General features: G+C 49.8%; 1 protein-coding gene across 4 annotated transcripts in view; it reads right to left on the bottom strand.

The window, feature by feature from the left end:
- The window catches only part of Slc12a7 (solute carrier family 12 member 7), an 85,573-nt gene that overhangs the window by 51,732 nt on the left and 21,098 nt on the right, over positions 1-12,743 (bottom strand). For 2 of the 4 annotated variants that reach the window (XM_026783786.1, XM_005356716.3), the window contains exon 1: positions 1,072-1,240. The exons of the other annotated variants lie outside the window; for them this stretch is intronic. In XM_026783786.1, the coding sequence (XP_026639587.1) occupies positions 1,072-1,195 (124 nt within the window). In that variant the 5' untranslated portion in view covers positions 1,196-1,240. Of the gene's footprint in view, positions 1-1,071; positions 1,241-12,743 lie in introns of those variants that run through there. 4 annotated transcript variants of the gene reach the window in all.

The following is a 12,743-nucleotide window of genomic DNA, read 5'->3' as shown; positions in this document are numbered from 1 at the left end:
CCTGCCTAAATACTGGGCGGGAAAAGTTTTGAGGTCATAAGGAAGAGACTTGCACCCTCTTTCCCTTCCAAACCCAGAGCCAGGAGCCTGATTCTCCAACCTGAGACTGTGGAGCATGCACAAGGCCAGCTGCAGCTGTGAGTCTTTGATGGGTCTTTTCACCTCAACAGCCCAAGCAAAGGGCCTGTTAGGATCTAGGTCTAGAGAGGAGTGGAATCAGAGTAAGCAGCCAGTTCAAGGTGACTTGTCTTCAAGCAGGGAGAAGCTGGGTTCTAGGAGCTGGGATGGAGATGGATTCCCAGGCCCATCCCCACCCTGCAGAAAGTGAAAGTGCCAGAGAGAGCTCAGAATCCTGGGAACAAAGAAGAGCAAAGAGAAGCCCGCGCTCAGAGAGCGCAGCCCCCTCCCCAGGCAGACACGGGCCTCTGTCCTTCCTCTAAGATCCCAAAGGAGGTTTGGCTGGGACAAGGTCAGTGGAGGCAAATCTGGGATCACAGTCAGATCTATTAGACGACCGCCCTGGGACGGTCTGGAGCAAAGCAAAACAGGCCCAGAGAAAGTTCTGTGTCAATGAGACCACCCACCCAGGGGTCTTTACTTCGAGCTCTCCCAGGTGCCACCTAGGAACCTGGGCCTTTCCGTTTCCATAGGTACCTCCAGCAGCTCTGCAACTCCTCCCTAGTCCCGTCAGAGTTATCTGATCAAGTCGTTTCCGGTGCTCAAGCCTCAGTGCTCCAGAGGAGCCTTACAGAGAGGTGGAGACCGCGCCCCCAGGGCTAATCAAGCCAGGCCAACAGAGACTTAGGCTCCCCGTGCAGCCCGAACAAGACGAGGGGAAGTGAATTCTAGGGACGGGAACGAACAAGACCAACAAACCAGCACAAGAATCCTCTCCAAGTCCCGGGGTCACTCCTCTGAGCCAGACAAGCACCGGCTAGCCCTCTTGACCCCTTCCCATCACCCCGATATGCGCCGCGGGCCGCTGCCACCCTACGAGCCCGAGCGGCCCAGCGGCGGCGGGAGGGCCCAGTCTCTCTGCCTTTGTCCCGCGGCAGGTGCGGCCAAGCTCACCCGAGGTAGGGCAGGCAGAATCCGCACTCTCGGGGGACCCCGGTTCCTCCGTACGCTCAGCAGCCTCGTCCCCGGAGCCGTCGGTGCGCGCCTCCACCGGCACTACGGTAAAGTTCGTGGGCATGGCTCCGCTAGACTTGGCTATCCCTTGCAGCCACACGCCGCTGCTCCGGAGCAGCCGCGGGACTCGGGCGTAGGGGCGGGGTCCGCCAGGCACGCCCCGGCCACCACGTGATCTCACCTGCCCGCCCCCACGGCCCAGGAAAAGTTTGCCCGGGGCGGGGCGGGGCCGGGCGGCTTCCCAAGTGACCCCGCCCCCTCAAGGCTCCGCCCTCCCGCATCTCCGCCCCTGTAGGCCATAGTCCCTGGGTTACCCCTCCAGAACACTGTACCCCTCAAAAATTCCGCTCCCACAAACCCAGTCCCCAGAGGCCACCGCCGAATAAACTTTACGCAGAAGCAGACCTCCCGCAGCACCGGAGACTCCAGTTCCGCCCGCAGAACTGCGTCTCCCCCTCCACATCCCTTGTTCACAACACAGGCTCCCTGCCCTTAGTTTCAGTTCTCCCATTCTCTCCTAACTCCCGTGGGGCTCTTCTCCCACCGCTCCACAGATCGTGGTCCTTTTCTCTCAGCCTGTCTGCAGCTCAGCATCCCTACCAGGCCGGTAATGTGGGGTGGAGCCCTCACCAAGTCAGGCTGCTAACCTAGTCCAGGGGACTGGTCTATGGCTAGCTATGGCCGCTGTCCTTTGGGGCTTTGTGCACCCTGAGGTTAATTCCACCCAAGAGGTCACTGGCCTCTGGGACAGGTTTAGCCTGCCAAGCCCCAGCCTCTTTGTACCTGCTGGCAAGAGTTTCCCAAGACCCAACCTGGGAAAGCCTTGCCGCCCAACCTCGGAGAATGGTGCTTCCTTCCTTGAGTTTGGTTCCAAGGGAATATGGTAACTTCCCAGGGTAATAACAGGAAGCTTTGAGCAAAGGGTTCCAGAATACAAACACGGAGGAAGTCACAGTTCTTCCTTTCAGGACCTTGTTCTCAATGAAAGACTGTCAGCAATCAAATACTCATTAGGGAAGAAATGAACTAAAAATGTTAGGGGCAAACTTGGGGTATCGCTCAGTAGGATAGGGTTCTCTACCATTTCAGAGACCCTGGTTATCATTCCTAACACACCTCACAAAAGCCATAGCCCCCAGATGCAACAAATCACCCAAGAAACACCGGCTGCTACTCACAACATGTGGAACCGTGCCAGTCAGGACGGCCAGGCCCAGTTCAACCAGGCACAAGTCTGGAAGGCAGCTGACACCCCAGTGACCAGACTGGGACACAGGAGCTACAGGACTTTTCATATACTACCAACAAGAATAAGACATTTCTAAACCAACTCAGAAAAGCCATTTCTGTGAAAACTCAACTGTGCCCAGCATGGCTACTTTCTACCCTCTACCAGGAAGGCTCTTCTGGCCAGGAGCTTGAAGGAAGCATGGCTCACTCAGGAATGACCCCTTATACAGTTAACTCCAGCTCCTATTGAGGGTGGGATGCAGCTTGCTGGGTCCACACTGCCACCGCACCTCCCTCCGGGAGCTATCCATAGCAGAGAGGGGCTAGCACCTGTTTCCCCAGATCTGCTGGACCTCAACAGTGACCTCAGAACATCCTGCGGGGGGGTGTTGTTGAAAGAAGGGGAGGCATTGCTGGGAGGGGGACAAAAGCATCCACTCAGTTAAGAACAATCCCTTGAGGGCAAGCTCTCAACCTCCCAAAAACGGTTTCAGGGAGTTCAGCACTGAAAATTAAGTGATGCCCTCTCTGAACAGTGACACTATTAGGCTCATCCCCAAAGTGAGCACAAAAGGGTCACTTGGAAGGATTAGAACCCTTCTGGAGTTGAGCAGATCCAGGTACAAGGGCACCTCATAGCAGTGGGTCAGGAAAAAACTCTGCTGGCTCCAGAAGCCCTCCTGGGGACCCTCTCAACCTCAGCTCCCCACAAGTGACTCTCTCCAGACAGGCAACCAAACCACTTGATACTCAGGCCCCCATCACCCTGCCCTCCCCCTACAATTTTTTTAAGAGAGGGTCTCATAGCCCAGGTTGGTCTCAAATTTCAATATATAGCCAAAGATTACTTTAGATTTCTAATCATCTTGCCTCTACCTCTCAAGTGCTGCGCACCGCACTCCCCGTGTCCACGCTCTATGCGCTAGAACCCAGTTCGCGAGCTTCGGGCAAGGGGCTGGAAGTTACAGACACAGAGACAGACCAACATGCAGACCTTTAAACACTGATACCAAAAGCCCCCGGAATGCTCTCTTTATTGTGTTCAGGGGCAGATTATATAGAGATAGCCACGCTCCAGCCAAACCCACCAGAAACCACTCTCCTGCCATCAGGAACTCCTGAAGGTCTCGTGCTCAAAGCAGCTGTAGGCACTCAGATCACGGGAAAACAAGTTGTTTACAAGAAATTCAGGATCTGGGGTCTCACTGCTCCCAACATCAAGTGCTGGGATTACACGCACGTGCAGACATGCCCAGCTATAGTTCATTTTTCAAACGTGTCTCTCAGCCCCATCTCCTGTGGCTGACTGGTCACACATCAAGGTCTATCACTGTACCCACAAGCTGAAGAACTCAGACAGCACTAAGCATTGCACCCAGTGAAACCAAGGAGGAGCATGGAGGTACCCACTCACATGTGTTGGGAGGTCAAGGGGTGAGGGGGCATCTGCTGAGCTTGTCTGACTCACAGAAGGAAGAGCCCACAGAATGGGACAGAGCAGCCTATGGGGGTGTTTTCATTCCTACTAAGTAGAGATAGAAGATTTCCATCAGCCCAGTGTGGAGAGTCTCAGGACCAATGCAGCACCAAGTATTTTAACTTTAAGTGGTTCACAGTGAACCAATGGGCCAGCTACCCAACCTTCCGGGAGCTCTAAGGGGTGTTCTGCTGATTTCAAAGACTATAAAAAGGAAATGTATCTCTGCTTTATAACTGCTTCAGACAGGACACAAAAGTCTGATAGATAAATACTCAACCTAGGAAAATACATTTTTTTTTCTTGACATAGGACCATATGTGCAGAAGCTAAAGGCTGGGAAACTCTGAGAACGTGTTATTCAATGACACTATGTTGTAAGATTTCTAGAGCTGCACTGAGAGGTGTATCGTACGCTTCTTTGTGCCCCCTCCCCCGTGTGTGTGACAGTGCACGTGCCAAGCTCCACTGTGGGCCCTTAGGCACTTTCTCTCTTTTGTTCGAGAGGGTGTGTCACTGGTTTGGAACGCTGACACATGGCATAATTTTAACTGGCCACTGAGCTTCCAGGGTGCTACCTGTCTCTACCCACCATCCTCCAGGAGCATTGGGATTACAAGTATGAAGAAGTACCCAGATTTCTGTGTGGGTTCTGGGGTTCAGTAAAACACTTGCAATCAGATCATCTCCCCCAGTCCCTCTGAAGTGCTTTTAAAGCACAAAACCAAGAAATAAGAGGCAAAATTGAAGATGCTCCTTATGGAATTTGCCATTTGGGCAAGAAACTGATAGCCAGGTATTGCTGAGGTCAGCACAGTGGTGTAAGTGCAGGCAGACTTGCTGCTTTCAACCCCCAATGATATGGTATCACCCATCCGTGACTACTTGTCTTATAAAAAACCAAGGGCTTCGGTGCACATAACCATAGGCAGAAAGCATCTTCCTGTAGCCCCTAGGCTTTGTCACCCACACCGTTAGGCTCTGGCATCTGAGGGTCAGCCCAAGCTGAACCCTTCCTTAGAAGGCTGCCTTTGAGTTAGACCAAGGCCATATCCTGCGCCTTATAGGGCTTCCCCAAGGCACGTTATTCCTGCCATGGTCAGGAATGGACCACCTAGCAGTGTTCTGTGAGGACTGAGCTAGGGACAGAAGCATCCAGTCTTGACTCTCATAAGGTCCAGCTTTAGTCAACCAGCTCCCGGATGCTATTCTTTCTTCATACAAAACCATTCCACTTAGACCAAAGACACACACAGGGTATCTCCCAAAAGACTGTTCAGTGTCATTGTCTCAGATTGCACTGCCCATCACTGTTATCAGCTCAGGGACTTTCTGCTCAGCTGTAGGGATTGGCAAATCTAGTTCACTGATCAGATGCCTCCAAGCTATGGGAGCCTGGCTGGGCAGGAGACCCCATATGTAGGCCCCAGAAGCTGACAAGGAAACCTAGCTTGCAATGTTGTTTGTCATCAGCAGCTGCCAATTGGTACAGATTTGCCATCAGAATCCCTTTGTGACCTTCAGTTGTGCCCTTCACCCAGGGTCAACTGGAAAAATATCCTCCATGAAAATCTGCACTTTCCTGTTCCCCCATAGCAAGGGTGTAGAAGGGAGCCCGTCACATGACAGCCACTGTACACATGTGGATACTATATAGGTAGCTATGGAACAATAGGAAAAAGGCCAAGACTGAGCAGCTGCTCCACAGAGGACACCCTGCCTGGGCAGTCCCTGTAGGCACACGCAAGAGACGGCACCAAGTGATAACTCTGCCCTGCTGTAGCAAACCCATTTCCCAGGCTCTCAGAGGCATATGCAATGTGTTGCCACTTTGGTACACTGTATATCAGGGGCCAGGAAAGCCAGTGCTCCAGAAATGCCACCTCAACAGACACCGGAAGACTGGGGCATGTTTACGCCACGGTTTGGCGATGTTGAACAGAGTTCCGCCCAAGTAGCCACAGAGTCCTGAAAGTTGGAGCCAGTGCCTCACACATTACAGGTGCCCCCACAACCTTGCTGAGGGTCAAAGCAGGTGGCAGGAGATGGTCATATTTTGATTCCATCTGGTGGGAATAGGGACTGAGTGCGCAGAATTCAGATTGCAGAAATGGGTCTCGCTATGCTTGGACCATCCTCTTAAGTAAGAGAGAGGAAGTTGATCTAGCCTTGGAAAGTATAGAACTTTTCTCCCAGTTTCTAACCTCAAAGCCCAAAGCTTTGCTTTATGTTGTAACAGATTCCAGAACCACCTAACCCGGTGCCCCGCACCATATCCAAGTGACTGCCTGCTACACTGCAAGTTCCACACTTACTGGGCGAGGAGAGACCTGGGTTATTTCTGACATATCCAAGACAGCAAACGTTTGTTAAATCACAGAGCTGACACAGTATAAAAGAACTCATCTGGTCCCCAGGCCATGAAAAAGGTGTCTGCCTCCAAGGCCTAGATTTCTACAAGCAGAATTCCCAGACAGTGATCTGTCCCACCCAATGGATCTGGTCCCATGGTGTCCAGCCTGTACCACGGCCAGAAAGAGCCACAAACCTATCTCCGCAGTAGCTCACAACCTCTATCTACAGCCACACTGAGTAGGAAAAAAGTCTAAATTCAAGGCCAGTGCTTGCCCTCTTAGCAGGACAACAGTCTTTTACTTTACCCCAGGGACACTTGAGTCTCTTTAATTTCCGTGTGTGTGTGTGTGTGTGTGTGTGTGTGTGTGTGTGTGTGTGTGTGACATGCATGTGTGTACAGACTCATTTGTCTGGCTTCCATATACACATGCATAGAGACTGACTTCAGGTGTCTCGTTTTTGAGACAAGATCTCTCACTGACTTTAATGCTTGTTTGAGCTAAACTGGCTGCCCCAGAGATCCCACTATCTCCAGCAACCCCCAGTTCTGGATTTACAGGTGCATGTGCCCCATGCCCAGCTTTTACACAAGTATGGGGATGTGAACTCAGGTCCCCATGCAAGAAAAGCAAGCATTGAGTCAACGTCTCAGCCTGTGGTGGCTATTTTTGGTTGTCAACTTGACTACATCTGGAATTCACTAAAACCCAAGCAGCTGGGTTCACCTGTGAGGGACTTATTCCCTAATTAAATCATTTGAAGTGGGAAGACCCACTTTTAATCTGAATCTTTCGAGGTGGGAAGAGACGCCTTTAATGTGGGCCATACATTCTGCTGACGGCCAATATAAAAGACACAGAAGGAAGCTTGTTCTTTTTGCCTGCTTGCTTTTGCTGAGAAGCCTGTCTGTTCACTGGCATCAGAGCCTACTTCTTCTGGATTCCAGTGTATACTGAAGACCATCTAAGACAGCCAGCCTCACGGACTGAACAACTACTCAATTCTGGGACCTTGCATTGGTAGACAGCCATTGTTGGACTGGCTGGACCACAGCCTGTAAATCCTCTAATAAATCCCATATATGTGATATATATATATATATATATATATATATATATATATATATTCTGTAAGTTCTGTTCCTTTAGAGAACCCTAATACACAGCCTAATCCTGGAAGAGAAGATGAACATCTCTAGGCACAGTAATAATATATGCCTATTTTGTGGGTCTCAGGGTGGCCAAGTCACTTGCTCAAGGTCACACACCTAGCAGAAGGATGGATAAGCAGAGGCAGATAAGAAAACAAGTCCTAGAAGCCTGGAGTGAATGGAAGGGCCAGGAAGTCTCTGCCCATTGGTGCCCTGTCCGGGCCCTCCCCCATGGGACACATGCCCGGGCTGCCTTCAGGAGCTCAGGAGGTTCTGCTGGGGAAAAGCAGTTAGGTGCACATCCCAGCCCAGAATAGATGCTCACGCTGGCATCCTGTGACTTGGGACTTGTGAGTGGCCTAAAAGATACGTGTGGCAGGATAAGTCCAAAGCCAACCTCCTCGGCCCAGCAGTCCACTCCCAAGTCACAGCTCCTGGATGGCATCTGGAGTTCACACAGCAGGACAGGTGTGGCTCTGTCTCAGGCTGCAGAGAGAGGGCCACCTCCTCCCTCCATGGTCCTCTTCTCTCCTGTACCCCTGCATGCTCTAGAATTGTGCAAGCTGAATCATCAACTCACTCATTCTCCTTGCAGTTGAATGAAGATCAAGACATGCTGACCCTCTGACCAAGACAGGTCCCTCTCCTTGTGGATTGTTAAAGGTCAAGGAGATGTTGGAGGGGAGATTTACAAACACACTCAGTGTCAGAATCCTGGCTGACATTCATCCGAGTTGGAAATTCCTCTTGCGGAGTAGCTGTGGCCATCGGATGTCACACGTCACATGAAAACCGCTGGCCGCAGGTCACTGTCCCTCTAGCTGTTGCTAGCACCTTGTTACAAACATCTGCTTCGAGCAGGCAAGATGGCTCAGTGGGTAACGGCACTTCCCACTCAAGCCTGATTACCTGAGTTTGATACTCAAGACCCAAATAAAGGGAGAAAAGAAAGTCTACAAAGTTGCTCTCTGACCACCACATGCATGCCATGGTCTATCCCTGGTCCACACCACTCTCATATACTAATGAATAAAAAAGAAAAAAATTTTTTTTTAGTTATTGACTGCTTTCTCCTGGCTTGGGGAGGGATTTAGTTTTCAGAGGTGGGTGTTGTTTGCTTATTTTGAAACAGGGTCTTGACGCTCATTGACCTGGCACTCACTAAGTAGACCAGGCTAGCCTCTGAACTTTCTTCAACCTCCTGCCTCTGACTCCTAAGTGCAGGGATCACAGGCATGCATCCCCACACACAGCTTTGCTTTTTCCTTTTTAAAAGAATGTTATTCTGTTTAATTGCAAAAAAAAAAAAAAAAGAGTGTAAACAGCATAAATATTAACTCCGTAGCTATAGGACACAGCTCTCTGGCCTGAAATGTTTTCCATGGCTGTACAGCATCACCATGGCCCATCTCCCGCACTTCTCTTCCCAATCTGGGGGACTGCAATCTGTCCCCAAGAAGCCCCCGCCCCTGACCCTACCATTCTTCCAGTCTATGAGTACCTTGGCTCTAGAGACCTCGTGTGGGTGGAGTCATTTGTCCTTTTGTGACTGGCTTGGATCGCTGAGCACAATGTCCTCAAGGCTCGTCCTTCCTTTTCAGATCAGCAACACTCCACCATGTGATGGACTCTGCCTTGCTCACCTCGTGGGCTCTAGAGTTCTTTCTACCTCTTAGCTATTGTGAATCATGTTTTCTTGTTAAACGAGTTCCCCCTCGTTTAACAAGAACAGTTCCTGGGCTATATATCTTATATATAGAACAAAAGTGGTTAAAAGGTGTCCACTGTTTCTGTAGAGAACCACATATTCACATACAATCTATCTGGGAAAAACAAGACGCAGCCTGGCGGGGTCTGTTCGGTAGGGCTAGGGGATGACTTTCCTGCCCTGCCTAAACCAAGCGTAGTGTGTAACCCGTGCAGCACTGTCCAGACAAAAATACTTCATAATCCTTTAAATTAGCCAGATGTCACTACCCAGAGACAAGCAGGCTACCTTCCACCTCGATCTCTGTCCTATTATTAACCTAGCACTGATAAGGTAACACAGGACTGTGACAAAGGTCATTCTTTGGTTGGAGGCAGGTGACAACGGCCAATTTTACAGACTCTTGGGGTGTGTTGATGATGCTGCACAAAAAGACACCTTAGCAAGCAGGGCAGAAGCTAGTGCAGGACCCTCAGCCCACTGGAGGGGCCATAGATCCTACCCTAGGCTCTTTTACCCTGGGGCTCAGACATCACTCAGGGCAGATACATGCCAGCCCCTCAAAACCCAGAGGACCCCAGAAGGACTTCCAGATAAATGAGTAAAACTGCCCAGCCAGGTTTTGCACCCTGAGGGGCAGCCACTCAGCAAGGCCACAGGGGCTGAAGACAGGCACCATGGGTGGTCCCTCCCCCACAGACTGGGAAATATTCAGCCTGTGAGCTTTTCTGCGTGTGCCAGGGGGATCTGCATGAACATTGCTAAGGGAAGTAAACACTTGCCAAACTGATTTACTTCTCTTCTACCAATTTTTAAAGTTCAAATTTTGCTTTAAAGACTAAAATCTACCTCTTCGCCCCAGTTCTCTTCTTCTATTTCGCTAAAAGAAGAGAAAAGGGGAAATATGTTTGCCTAGCAGTTGCTGACTTAGATAACTCTCTTATTCAAACTTTAAATATTTGGCTTATGTCCCATGACAGAGTCAGACAAACACACTGTCTGCCATGAGGAGTGAACTTCTTTGTGCAAATAATGCAAGTCATTAATTTCTACTTCCTCGGGGCATGAGTTAAAAATACATTTTGAAAATGAGCTTTGATTGCTATTGAAGTACATGAACATCACATGGCCCTCACAAATCTAAACTCACTCTACCAGGTCAGCCTCCCACAAGGCACAGCTAGAAGCTAGATCTTTTCTATGAGACAAACTCTAGAGACCAAAGATGTGCACTAACAGGACAGGGATGAATCCAGAGACCAAAAAAAATAAAATCTCTCTAGAGGCAGGGCTAGGGCTGAGGTGTGCAGAGCACTTACCCAGATGCATGAGGCTCTGAGTTCAATACAAATAGCCCTAATAGAGCCGGGCGATGGTGGCGCACGCCTTTAATCCCAGCACTCGGGAGGCAGAAGCAGGCGGATCTCTGAGTTCGAGACCAGCCTGGTCTACAGAGTTAGTTCCAGGACAGGCTCCAAAGCCACAGAGAAACTCTGTCTTGGAAAAAAAAAAAATAGCCCTAATAGGAGAGGAAAAGAGGAAAAAGGGAGGCAGGAGGGGAGGGGGGAGAGAGGGGGGGGGGGAGGGGGGGGGGGGGAGAGAGAGAGAGAGAGAGAGAGAGAGAGAGAGAGAGAGAGAGAGAGATCGAGAGCACAGTCACCAAGTAGAGGTTAGTGTAAATCCCGAGGGAGGCCCTGCCCCTATGCCCCTTGAACCTTGACTCCTGACTCCTCCCTGAGGAGGGTCAAGGTAGCCCACCAAAACTTGACCCCCCCCCGAAAGGTCAAGCACCCCCCCCCAACTGTGGTCCTCTTGGAGGCTTTCCAGTTCCCCTCAGGACCACCCCAGAGCACAGGAGTTCAATTTAACCTAGATATCCTTTAATTTGGTCTGATTTGGTTTGCATCAAATCAGGGATTATTTTGCATCGGCAGTGAGCTCGTGTTAGAAAATATTCCCACCAGTTAGTTGGTTAACAGGTAATGCAGTTCTACTGTGCTAAGGCTGTGAATGATTTATCACATGGGTGGTGGTGCATGTTTGAGGAGCTAGATATGCTCACCCTGATTTAAAACTCTCTCTACACACACACACTTGTGGGTGAGTGCACTGTCAAACTTTAACTTTGTGTTTTTAGCTATCAGTTAAGTGAACTTAATTTTAAAAGAACAAAAGCAAACACATTTGTAACCTCATCTCTGGCCGTGGCAAAATTCTTATTTTTGGTAGCCAAAGGAAGGGTGGACCAAGGAGACTGGGATGTCTTTTACCTCAATTACCACTCAGCAAATGTCTCCTTGAAGATAAGGCAGAATTAAGACAATTTCAAACCCATAAAACCAAAGGATGCATTCAGGCAGATGGCCTGGCCCTGAGAAAGTTCAGAATACAGAAGAGATGTGGGGGCCATGAAAGTAAATCTAATCCACTGCCTACACAATGCAGCAAGGGCTGTGTGGAACAGAGTCCAAAACAGGCATGCCTGAGGGGTAGGGCTGTAATTCATAAGGGCACAGAGGTCTAGGTGCAAATGGCCTTAATTACGAGCCCTCTGACCAAGTCATGGGCAGCTGCTTCAAGAAAACCTAGGGCCACATTCTAAGAATGGGATTCCTGCTTATAAAACTTGCTCTTCTGCAAGAGGAATATAGTTCAGTATAGAACAAGTCTCTGGCTGTGCATGCCTAGGTTCGATCCGCAGTATTAAAACAGACAATACTGTTTGCTCAATCCCAAAGGAGGTAAAATATACTCCTGACATTCACTGAAGGGGCTGCAGACCTAAGAGAATAATGATAATTTGCTGTGAGAAGTTAAGAGATTTCAAAACACCGGGTTTGATAACTGACGAAAAAAAAAAAGAAAACCCTGCACAGAACAAAATCAGAAATCCAAGATCAAGAGAAGATGAAACAAGCTGGCATAAGAGCAACTCTTTCTCCACCAGGACACCCCACACTGTGCTTCTTACTCCACCGAGCTACCCGTCCACTGTGACTTCTCACCTTCAGTAGCAAGGGAACAAAAGAGAATGCGACCTCTGTTCACAAAGGAATGAGCAGAAGGTCGGCCACAAAAAAGACCACAAGAAAAGAGTTAAAGCCTTGAGGATTTAAAAGCAACACATTCCAAAGATCTGATGCCTTAAAGGAGTCACTGCTGAAATCTAACACCATCTTGTCCCCAGGATGGGAGTCAGGGAGTTCCCTCCGTGTGGATCTAGGGATGATTATAAAGACAATGGGGGGATTAAATTGTGTTTCTGGGAAGCCACGTGGAAATCCATCCCCAGGTGGCTTGCTTCTTCACACACCAGTTCTCACTTCACTATGCTACTCAACCACAGTGGATCTTGCCTGGGAATCACAGGGTACATGACCTGACCCAGGAAGAACAGATCTTGATGGGAAACTGCTTCTTTGAAAAGGTTTAGTTGAGCTGAGGTGATGCTGTGGGTGGGTTGTCAATAATTCCACACCTGGCATCCTCCCAGGGAAAGGTCCCAAGTATCCTCAGACAGCGTTGACAAAGACCCTCTGTTGTTCTTAAAAAATAATAGACAAGGCGGGGGGTATGTGTTCTTCTTGAACACGGGGCATGGGACAGACACGCACGGCGGAACAAACACAGACACGACACGGCGGCTCCCACGTGGGTTCGCTTTAATGGGGGAGGGAAACACAAAAGGGCGA

This window comes from Microtus ochrogaster, chromosome 19, assembly GCF_000317375.1.
Source record: "Microtus ochrogaster isolate Prairie Vole_2 chromosome 19, MicOch1.0, whole genome shotgun sequence".
In the NCBI taxonomy this organism is placed as follows: Eukaryota; Metazoa; Chordata; class Mammalia; order Rodentia; family Cricetidae; genus Microtus; species Microtus ochrogaster.
Note: the sequence above shows the minus strand (reverse complement) of the source record. Positions and strands in the feature narration are given on the sequence as shown.